This window comes from Gymnoscopelus braueri (genome assembly GCF_963280865.1).
Source record: "Gymnoscopelus braueri genome assembly, chromosome: 15".
Classification (NCBI taxonomy): domain Eukaryota; kingdom Metazoa; phylum Chordata; class Actinopteri; order Myctophiformes; family Myctophidae; genus Gymnoscopelus; species Gymnoscopelus braueri.
In genome coordinates, this window is record NC_137620.1 from 44,813,422 (window position 1) to 44,824,634 (window position 11,213).

The following is an 11,213-nucleotide window of genomic DNA, read 5'->3' on the forward strand; positions in this document are numbered from 1 at the left end:
CTAACAAACAATTATTTTTTAAGCAGTTCGGGTGCGTTTTCCTAGTATATCTTTACTAGTATTTTGAAATAAGTGTTGGATAACTTGAATGCACTTATGAGCTCTCAAAATTTAGCATTTGAGTTTGTTTTTTATGATGTCAAAAGTGTTTGTATCATATTTGATACTACAGGTCTATAGTCCTTTACGATTTGTATCATATTTGATACTACAGGTCTAAAATAAATGTTTTTATTTTTTTTTGTACAACAAGGGGAGTTTGGAAAACGACACAACGTGGTACACGTTGTCTCCCCTGGCAACACAGTCAGTAGCCAATCCCAGCACGACCATCCCTCCGGACTATGGGCTGTGAACGGTCCCGGTGACGTAGCTAGCTAGTGATTGGCGTAAAATATTACTGCAAGACAATTCAATTCAATTCAAAGGGCTTTATTGGCATGAGAAAACATACGTTTACATTGCCAAAGCAGAAAGCACAATACAACAATACCGCAATACAATCAAAACAAAAAATATGTACATTTGAAAGTCAGAATCTTCAATAGATCAATTTCTATGTACCAAGATCACTGGCAAGACCCGCCTCCCTCTACAGCCAGGGGTGTCAAACTAGCGGCCCGCGGGCATTTTGCGGCCCGCGGAAAGGTCCAGTGCGGCCCGCGAAATACTTTTACAAATAGTGAATTGATACTACCTCTAACCTCTAAACCGGTGTTGCCATGTCCGCTTATTATAAGCGACTTTGGGCTTGTTTTTCTGGTAAGTTGCTTGTAAATATTGGTAGTTGCTGGTTGCGTTTTTTTTTTAAAACTTGTTTCTAAAGTGTAGTTGCTTATTTGGGAATTGTTTCCTAATGTTGTTTAAACCAGTGGTTCACAAACATTTTCAAGTCAAATACCCCCAAATTAAAATATATTTGTCCAGAGGCCCCCATCTGAAAACATTTTATGCCAGGGACCCCATTCAAGATTTGTGTTGTTAAAATGTTTCAAAAAAAATATTCCAAATGTTTCAAATATTCTTCAACGTTAGTTTTTTGTTGTTGTTGTTGAAAATAGCAGATCTACAAGCTCACAACGCGTCGCATCGCGACGTGTTGTGAGCTTGTAGATCTGCTATATATCCGCTATATATACATTGGCTATATATACATTGGCTATTTGAAAATAGCCCTTCGCCCTTTAAACATAATACTATATGTTTTAAAGGGCGAAGGGCTCGCTTCTTTTTGGGCTTGTTTTCATAGACCCGGGCTGCTTATTTCTCTCACACGACCTGGCAACGATCCTCTAACCCTATTGGGTGAAACCATACGTCAATCAACGGACCCCGGAAGACGGTGCGCGCATTGTAAACTTGTGTCGCTGTTGTTTGATAGATAGAATAGATTATTAAAATATATATTTATATCTAAGATCTGGATTGACCGTCTATCTAACCTTGGGAGTATTTAGCCTAGAAAAAAAGAGAGATACTGAGTAAGTAATCCTGTAAAAATCTGCAAAACATGGACGTGATTGTGTTGTAATAGGCGTATTAATGCTTTATTACATAAATAACAGTAGATGTAACGGTCTCTACATTACAGATCATAATAATACAACAATTACAATGTATTGTTTTCATTTATTCAGACAGACAGCATGGAAACAGCTTGAGGTTTTGGTTGCTGTTCCACCCTTTGACCAGCAGGTGTCCTTCGGATGCATTTATAGACCCCTTAACGAGGTGGTGCCATGGTTTTGCACTTTTTCTGTTTTTCATGTGTCTATGAGGTTGATAGAACTTCATTAAGCCTCCTGGTGGTGTTTTATGTCTTCTCTGACTACTTTGAGTTTCTTCCTGGAGGCTGAAACCTTGAGCCAATTCAGATTAACTGATTTTTTGCCATTAGAAAAACAGCCCTTTAGTGACATAGTAAAAACATGCCCTCCCCCTCATTATCATAACACAGCAGGTGTGGGCATGAGGAGGAGGAAGGACTAGGACAGGTGGGTGGTGCTAAGGTGGTGGAGGAGGTGCTAAGGTGAGAACCAGGTATACTTAATGAACTGGAGGCGTGTCCACATAAAAACATAATTTTAACGCTTTCTGTACACTTTTTTGAAAAGAATCTTCCTCCTAGTATAACCATAATACCTGATGATTATGTTTCAGGGGGGGGGGGGGAAATAACTGAAAATCACGGCACCCCGTCTTTAAAGGAGAATACCACTCATTTTCAACATTGAACTATGTCTTTAATACACCTTAGAGCTGTTGTGTGGAAATAAAAAAAAAGTCCCCCCCCCCCCCCCTTCTATGTTGCCTAGAACTGGATAATTGATTGAGATCATGTGATCAGTGATCTATGCAGGGTGTACTTTTGGCTGAGGGGGGCGGAGCCAAAGGTGCACCCTGCGTATGTCACTGATCACATGACTCAGTCTCAATGTTGGTAAACAAATAATTGGTCTATTACCAGTTACACAGAATTACACAATGTACCTGTATCAGACTGTAAAAATGTATGGACAAAGTGACGCCATTGGTTTCTACAGACCGTAAATGAAGCAGATTGTTCAGCAATGTCAAATCCGCCATCTTTCTCTATCGTGTCATATCCTGCACAACCGGAAAGAATGCTATTGGTTGGGTAGCTTGTCAATCAAGGGCGGGGAATGAATCCTATTGGTTGTGTAGCTTGTCAATCAAATCATCCCGCCCCTCCTAGAGCATAACCTACTTTATCATCAATTTTAAAATAAATGGGACCATAATTTACCAAAACGCATATCATGGTGATTGAAAGAAGACTTTAAACTAGCGACTGGAAGCATGTAGTATTTATGACAATGATTATTAAGGTAATAAAATCAAGTCTAAAGTTCGTCAAAAACCCACCCACTTGAATGAAGAAAAATTCTTTCTGACACCAGCATTCATATGAACTTTTACTTCCTATATAGACTCAATTTCAAAGCCGGAAGCTGGGCCCTTGGTGTAAATTCATTTTGAGCACACAGCAGTGGTTTAAAGTAACTAAGTACATTTACTCAAGTACTGTACCTTAAGTACCATTTTGAGGTACTTTTACTTGACTGGAGTATTTCCAATTTTCGTTGTGAGCTCGTAGTTCGGCTATTTTCACAATATTTATCTGTGGAACCGAGTCAAACTAAATGTAATGGCTACAATTCCAAGTGCTTGTCAAGGTGGTCGAATATGATTATTTCGGGGGGGTCGTGGCCTGAAAAGTTTGGGAACCCTTGCATTAGTGGTTACTTTCCACTCACTGTGCCAATGTTTAGGAGACTTCGCGTACTGGGCCCTGGAGTGACGGATGGAGCGACGTCGCTCTCAGATGGCATCGGTACCTCTGAAGGAGCTGAGGGTCTACTTGGTGGACTGTATGAAGACCCCCGCAGGCCTGACGGGAGCCCTGAAGGTGGAGGAGGTGGATGGGGATGAGGAGGAGGAGCTACGAGGTACTAAATGGCTTTGGTGAAGTTTAGTTTCAACGATGTACTGCGTTGAGTTACTTACTGTTACCTGTTTCAGGTAATTGTCCATTCTTGAGTTATGCCCCGGGACGGACACACAGACAGGTTCTGTGCATCTCTGAAAAACTGTTACTTTTCAGAGATTCAAATTCAAAAGTAGCAGATCTACAAGTTAGAGTGTGTGGATCTGCTACTTTTGATGCTTTTGTGTGACACTGTACTATGGCCTACTATCACGTAGGGCGTTAATTTACGTTTTTTTTTTTTTTTTTACAATAATGTAAATATGGAGATAAGAGGTTTCTGCAATGATATAAAAAATTGCGTCACAACTCCTGTTTTTGTCTTACAAAATTATTATTTTAATTACATTATTCCGAGTTTTGGTACCGGGTCACTGTCAGTCATTTATTTGTATACAGGCTTTGTATATTTAAGTTATTTTGTCATATCTGCCATTTTTGTTTACAAAGCCTAAAAGCCAAACAGAAACTTCATTTGTATTTAGGCTTATTATGTTCCAATATTTAATACCAAAAACACATTAATCACAATTATTTGTTTGAGCGTTATTAATCGTCAATTAAAAAACTGTCATGATGTTGTCAAAGCCCTAGGTCTGAGACAGCTGTCCGTGGGCCTGGTGGACTGCATGAAGGCATCATCTCCTGGTCACGGCAACCACAGCCCTACCACCGCCTCCGTGGGTCTGGTGGACTGCATGAAGGCACCTCCTGGTGTCAGCTACCACAGCTACCACAGCCCTACCATCGCCTCCGTGGGCCTGGTGCACTGCATGAAGGCATCTCCTGGTCACAGCTACCACAGCCCTACCATCTCCTCCGTGGGCCTGGTGCACTGCATGAAGGCATCTCCTGGTCACAGCTACCACAGCCCTACCATCACCAGCGTGAAGGAGGAACTGGAGTCACCGGTAAGATCTCCACAGACTCACGGGACGCGCCGCGGCATCCAGATAGCGTCTGTGTGCACGGTCAGGCCGGGCTGGGGGGAGGAGGAGGAGGAGGAGGAGGAGGAGGAGGGGCGCGGTGAGGTGGAGCTGGAGCTGCAGTCCTCCGACCAGGAGGAGGAGACGGAGGAGCGGGACGCGTGCAGAGACGAGGAGGACAGCCGCTCGGTAAAGGCCTGACACAATTGGAGTGGTGTAAAGTAACTAAGTACATTTACTGTACTCAAGTACTGTACTTAAAGGAGAATTTCGCAAAAAACTATGTCATAACTCCATCCCGGGTCCGCCGCAGCTAAAAACCCGCGCCTATGGGACTTTGCTCTAAAACGGCGTATTTGAACTCTTTTGAACTCTTTGTCTGAACCCCTCACAGGAGAGCAGCGCCACACGCCACTTGGTTGTAGAACTGGGAGACAGGGTGTCATCAGAGAGCCGTGTCACGTCCCGCCCCCCCCCCACAGCACCTCCAGGTGAGTTCATTCACATAGAGAGCCACGTCACGTTCCCCCCCCCCCCCTCACAGCACCTCCAGGTGAGTTCATTCACATAGAGAGCCAAGTCACGTCCCGCCCCCCCCCCCCCCCCCCCCACAGCACCTCCAGGTGAGTTCATTCACATGCACTCATGGATTACAGTCCTCAGTCTGACTGATTTCAGCCATTTGGATTCCATAGAAGAGGGAGGGGTCTTCAACAGGGGGTCCGTAACGGACCCTCAGAGCTACTGTAGGGGGTCCGCCAAATCTTTGTGTGATAGGATTTCTTACATCAACCACTTGAACCCTAGCGCCCCTATTCTGAGGGGAAACGTCAGGCGAAAATAGCCGATCTACAAGCTCACAACGCCTCGCGCTGCGAGGCGTTGTGAGCTTGTAGATCTGCTATTTTCGGCAAAGAGGTATAAGGTGTAGAGAGGAAAAAAAGAGCAGACGAAGTAAAACAAAAAAAGTTTAATCTGAAACACAATTTTCATCTCTCTCTCAGCTAGGGGGTCCTTGGCCTGAAAAACGTTGAAAATAGCAGATCTACAAGCTCACAAAACATGTTTAGCTTGTAGATCTGCAGATTGTGTTACTTTTGCAAGACACGCATACGACATAGTATAAAAATAGCTCATTCATTTATGAAAAAGCATAAAACGATGAAGTGTGCGTGTGTGTGTGTGCGTGCGCGTGTGTGTGTGTGTGTGCGCGCGCGTGTGTGTGTGTGTGTGTGTTTTCATCATGTATTCTGTATTATCACGTATCACTCTTAATTTGTTTGGTCTGTATCTGTTTTTCTACCAGATCCGTTTTACGTTTGCAATTCGATGATGTCTGATTTGAGCCTGGATGCAGATTCAGAGCGAAACGCAGAGCAACGTTCTTACGACGAAGGCGAAGACATCGAAGACATCGACGCCGAAACACGTGAGCAGAGCAGCGGCTCAGAATGGGACGGCGGCTCAGAGGAGGACAGTCTGGATGGACAAGAGTCGGGTCCAGAGAATGGAGGTAATTAATTTCATAGCGACTTTGTCCGTGCTGTTGAAATGAATATAAGGCTTAGCCCTTCGCATCTGTGTCACTTTAGGTTTCTTTGGCTATTCAAAAATAGCAGATATACAAGCTCATAGCGCGGCACCGAGTGCCGCGCTATGAGCTTGTAGATCTGCTATTTTTGAAAAATCGTAAAAAAAAAAATTATAAGTTTTTTTCAAAAATCTGTTAGGATTTAGAAAAACATTTTAAGAATCGGACTCAGACCTGAAGCCGATTCTACAAATGTCTTCTAAATCCCAACAGTTTTCTGAAAAACGTAATGTTTCTATATCAGTGGTGCTCAAACTTTTTCATGTCAAGGACCCCCAAAATGATATGTATTTGGCCGCCGACCCCCATCTCAAAATATGTTGTTCCAGGGACCCCCATGAAGCAAAGATTTGAGTTAAAAAATGTTCGCTTTAAAAGAAAATATATATTCAAAGATTTGCACACATTTTCACGATTTTCCAAAAATAGCAGATCTACAAGCTCATAGCGCAGCACTCGGTGCCGCGCTATGAACGCATCTGTGTCATTTTAAGATTTCTTTGGCTATTAAAAAAATAGAAGATATACAACAGCTTGTAGATCTGCTATTTTTGAAAAATCTTGACAATTTTGTACAAATCTTTCAATATAAAGTATATATATTTTTTTAAAGCAAACTCCAATATTTGCTTCTTGAGGTCCCTGGAACAAAATATTTTGACGGCCAAATACATGTTTTTAGTTTTTTGTCTCCCTGCTCTTCTTATTGAGACCATAGAGCACCGAAGTCTGACGTAATTTACACATCCTACCTGGGTCGCGTTTTTTCCCCCCCCCGTTCTGAATTCCTATAGACGTGTTTAATATCGCGTCAAATAAGAACTGTGTTCCAAAAATAAACAAATGACCCCGGCAATTTGACTCTTATGGATATGAAGCATCAACTGACGGTGAGAAAACGCTAATGTTACTTCCGACGAATTAGTGAAATTTTCGCCAGAAACAGACCGTATCAAATATGAGTGACTGACTATCATAAACGATACAGAACCTCCTCCCTGACAATATCGCAGAGACCGTTTGTTTATTTTTGGACCACAATTCTTATATGAGACCATTCTAAAATGACCCAATGTTATTCTCCATAGAGAAATGACTTTACGAACCAGGGGATGGACGAGTGACGTCAGGACTTCTGTACTCTATTAGATCGTGTCAAAGGTCATGTCTCACCTAGACACAGGATCTGACAAAAAAAAATTACCTGAAGGTTAAGAGTCAATTTATCCCCTGAGCGAGCAGGCAGGCTCTATTAGCTCAATGGTAAACATGTCAGCACTTGCACAATAAACAGAAAAATTAACCTCGACCTAATACCTCTCATCTCTTTCTCTCTCTCTCTCTCTTATTTATTATATATATAGATTTCGCACCACCCCAGAGTAAAACAACGATAGGGAAGAAGAAGAATCCCATCTACCAGTGTGACACGTGCGGCAAGAGCTTCCGTACCAAACACACTCTGACGCGGCATCTGTTCGTTCACTTCACGGACAAGGACGACGACCGCGAGAGGCCTCACCAGTGCCCCCGGTGCGCCAAGAGCTTCTTCACGTGGCGGCAGCTGAAGCGGCACAAAGCCGCGCACGCGGCCGACAAACCCCACCGCTGCGACGAGTGCGGCAAGGGGTTCGCCCGCGAGAGCGGCGTGAAGACGCACCGGCTGACGCACAGCGCGAGGGCCAAGCCGTACCAGTGCGACCAGTGCGGCAAGGAATTCCCCAGTAGGAACGAGCTCAAGCTCCACCAGGCGAGCCACTCGGACGCCAAGCCGCACGCGTGCGACCAGTGCGACAAGCGCTACAAGCACCCGGACAAGCTGAAGCTGCACCTGCGGGTGCACACGGGGGAGAAGCCCTACGAGTGCGAGTTCTGCCTCCGGCGCTTCGCCCAGGCCGAGGGCCTCGACGCCCACCGGTACACCCACACCGGGGAGAGGCCCTTCAAGTGCACGCTGTGCCCCAAGAGCTTCAGCGACCGCAGCAACCTGAGGACGCACCAGAGCGTGCACACGGGCGAGAAGCGCTTCCGCTGCCGCGTCTGCGGGAGGGGCTTCCGTCTCCTGCAGCACACGAGGAGCCACGAGCGCACGCACACGGGGGAGAGGCTGCACCAGTGCGACGAGTGCGGGCGGAGGTTCAGCGCGAAGGTCGGCCTGAACGCGCACAAGGCGAGGCACGGGCGACCGGCGGCGGCGCCGGCGAGCGCCGGGAAGGCGGAGGCCTCGTGCCGCTGCGGCGAGTGCGGGAAGCGCTTCACTACGCCCGCCACGCTGAAGAAACACCAGGTGGTCCACTCCGGAGAGAAACCCTACCAGTGCGACGTCTGCAAGAAGCACTTCAACGACAAGAGCAACCTCAACAAACACCTGAGGATTCACACGGGGGAGAAACCGTACAAGTGCGAACACTGTGAAAAGGGGTTCAGGCTCCTCCAGCACCTCGCCAGTCACCGGCTGACGCACAAGAAAGACAAGTCGTCGCGTTCGGCCTCTGACGGCGTCGGCGAGGAAGTTGACAAGACGCTAAAAGGATCATAATTGTATAATTAAGCCATTATAAGATTCTACAAAGGCCTTCTAAATCCTAACTAATCCTGAAAAAAATGTATGTTACTATGTCAGTGGTTCTCAAACTTTTTCATGTCAAGGACCACAAAATGTATATGTATTTGGCCACGGACCCCCATCTCAAAATATTTTGTTCCAGGGACCCCCCAGAAGCAAAGATTTGAGTTACAAAATGTTTGCTTTAAAATATATATATATTCAAAGATTTGCACACATTTTGGTGATTTTTCAAAAATAGCAGATCTACAAGCTCGTAGCGCTGCCGCGCTACGAGCTTGTACATCTGCTATTTTTGAATAGCCAAAGTGTAAAATAAAACTTTTTTAGCTAGATACAAATAATTGTAATGAATGGTTTTAATTGTGTTTTCGGCATTGCATATTGGAACATTATGAATACAAACAAAATTTCTGTTTCAGCCTTTTCAGGCTTTGTAAACAAAAACGGCACAGGGCAGATATGACAAATAACTTGAATATACAAAGAAATGACTGAAATCTGAATAATAATACTATATGGCAAAAACAGGCCCTTATAACGCGTGGCATTGTGACACGTTAGAGTTTGAGTTGTGATGCTATTTTTGATTATGTATCATGTGTTTTTTATTTTTAATTGTTTGGCTTAAATGCCCCAAATAGTGAAGCCAAATGTATTTTTGTTTTTATGGGGGTTAAAAAAAGAAGAAAAGATATGGAGATGCAAGGTTTACTGCCCGGCAGCATTGATTTAGTACAGCGTTGGTTCTTGGCGTGGGGTCTGTGGACCCCCAGGGTTCCTTAAGTGGGTTCCAGCTAAATGATTGATAGTTAATCCTCACCATTATTACATGCATGAGTAAATACAACTAAAGAATGTACAAGAATGGCTGTTTTGATCAGATTCAACTGTGTTTTTCTTATATTCTAGTTCACTCCAGTGCTGCTTCTAATGTCCCTCTGCTCAGAGGCAACCAATGGACCATTTTGACAAGTAAAGAAAGTTGAATGTAATAACATTGTGGGTGTGAAGGGCTGCAACTGCCAGTGGTGGAAAAAGTACTACATTTTTTTTACTCAAGTAAAAGTATCAATACTGCCATGTAGAAATACACTGTTACAAGTAGAAGTAGAGTAAAAGTATTGGTATCAAAATGACATTATAGTACAAAAGTAAAAAGTACTCATTATGCTGAATGTCCTATTTCACAAGTTTTCAAATGGATAAAAATCCTTTGAAAATAGCCGATCTATAAGCTCACACCGCGACGCATTGTGAGCTTATAGATCGGCTATTTTCAAATGGCCGAAATGTATTTAGGGCTGAAGGGGTTAATAATTAAGTACCTCAAAACTGGACTTAAGTACAGTACTTGAGTACATGTACTTAGTTACTTTACACCACTGGTGAAGAGCTGCAACAGCTAATCGAATCAATTTAATCGACTATTAAACACAAAAACATTTATATATTTTTTTAATATAAATGTGTTTTCTTCAAAACATTTCAAAAGTAGCAGATCGCGACACGTGGTGAGCTTGTAGATCGCTTTAAATTTGCAAATTTATTTTGCAATTTTTGCACGACACCCTCTTTTATACCTTGTACTGTACACCAAAATATAAAATAGAGCTAACGTGTGGTTCATCAGAGTAATTGATATTGCCATTTTCTTTTTTTTTGGCTTTGCACGAAAAGCACACTTCTAGGGCAAGTCATAAAAGAATGGCTTGTGGCAGCTGTGTGGGTGTGTTTCATTTACTGTTAACTGTATAGAACAGTGGTTCTCAAACGTTTTCATGTCGAGGACCCCCAAATTAATTAATGTATTTGGCCACGGACCCCCATATGAAAATATTTGCTGCCAGGGGGACCCCCGCATAAGATATGTGTTATTAAAATGGTTCAAATAATTCAAAAAACGTGGCACGTTTCTTCAAGATCTTTTGAAAATAGCCGATCTACAACGCTCGCAACGCGTCGCATTGCGGCGCGTTGCAAGCTTGTAGATCTGCTATTTTCAAATAGCCGATGTGTTAAAGTGGTTAATTTTTTTTAAAAATGCATATTAACTTATTCTTCTGGGGACCCCCTGGAACCCCCTCAAGGACCCCCTTCTACAAGCTGTACACGCAGGCTCACAGTAACACCTAAATCAAAACACACCCACAATCAATGTTCTCACTTTCTAACTGTATTTACGTGTCAAAATGGCTGCTGTGATGAGGGTTTTTCCACTCCTTTCCATTCCTAGATGGAACGTTTTTTTTGTTGCTTAAATGTATTTATTTGATGGAGCCTTATTATGTCATGAATGATCAACACTGTTTAAAGAACAGCATGTATCAATCAATAAAAAAAAAGTTCATTTGGAATTGTCTTTTTGTTTTTGCACTGATATTCATGAATGTGAATAATATATATATATATATGAAACGATTTGGCTAATATATAAATGCTGTGCTTAAAGGAGTAGTTCACCCCAAAAAATGCTTATTTTCTATCACCCCATTAAGCATTGAATTAATGGAGATTTGTTTTTGTCGCATTCCTGAGCCAATAATTTGATGACAACTGAGTCTCCTACTGACCCATGACCCGGTCATCAAATTATTGTGATGACCGGGGGTGTGTAGGGTG

General features: G+C 43.2%; 1 protein-coding gene across 2 annotated transcripts; it reads left to right on the forward strand.

The window, feature by feature from the left end:
- The first annotated feature begins 1,343 nt into the window (after positions 1-1,343).
- On the forward strand, positions 1,344-8,796 carry LOC308101832 (uncharacterized protein). 2 transcript variants are annotated; one of them, XM_080451334.1, is made up of 6 exons: positions 1,344-1,493; positions 3,297-3,470; positions 4,097-4,623; positions 4,829-4,925; positions 5,741-5,947; positions 7,390-8,796. In XM_080451334.1, exons 2-6 carry the CDS (start codon positions 3,326-3,328, stop codon positions 8,562-8,564), a joined length of 2,151 nt encoding a protein of 716 aa, XP_080307460.1. In that variant the 5' UTR covers positions 1,344-1,493; positions 3,297-3,325; the 3' UTR covers positions 8,565-8,796. The 2 variants fall into 2 exon arrangements, with proteins under 2 accessions (XP_080307460.1, XP_080307459.1); XM_080451333.1 differs by having other exon boundaries at positions 1,344-1,481; positions 3,294-3,470.
- Positions 8,797-11,213: the final 2,417 nt, after the last annotated feature.

Bases quoted from the DNA above. Each gene is read 5' to 3' on its own strand.
- LOC308101832 (XM_080451334.1), top strand. From the start codon at position 3,326: ATGGAGCGACGTCGCTCTCAGATGGCATCGGTACCTCTGAAGGAGCTG. The intron at 3,471-4,096 runs GTACTAAATGGC...ATGTTGTCAAAG, and splicing joins TGAGGAGGAGGAGCTACGAG to CCCTAGGTCTGAGACAGCTG. The intron at 4,624-4,828 runs GTAAAGGCCTGA...AACCCCTCACAG, and splicing joins ACGAGGAGGACAGCCGCTCG to GAGAGCAGCGCCACACGCCA.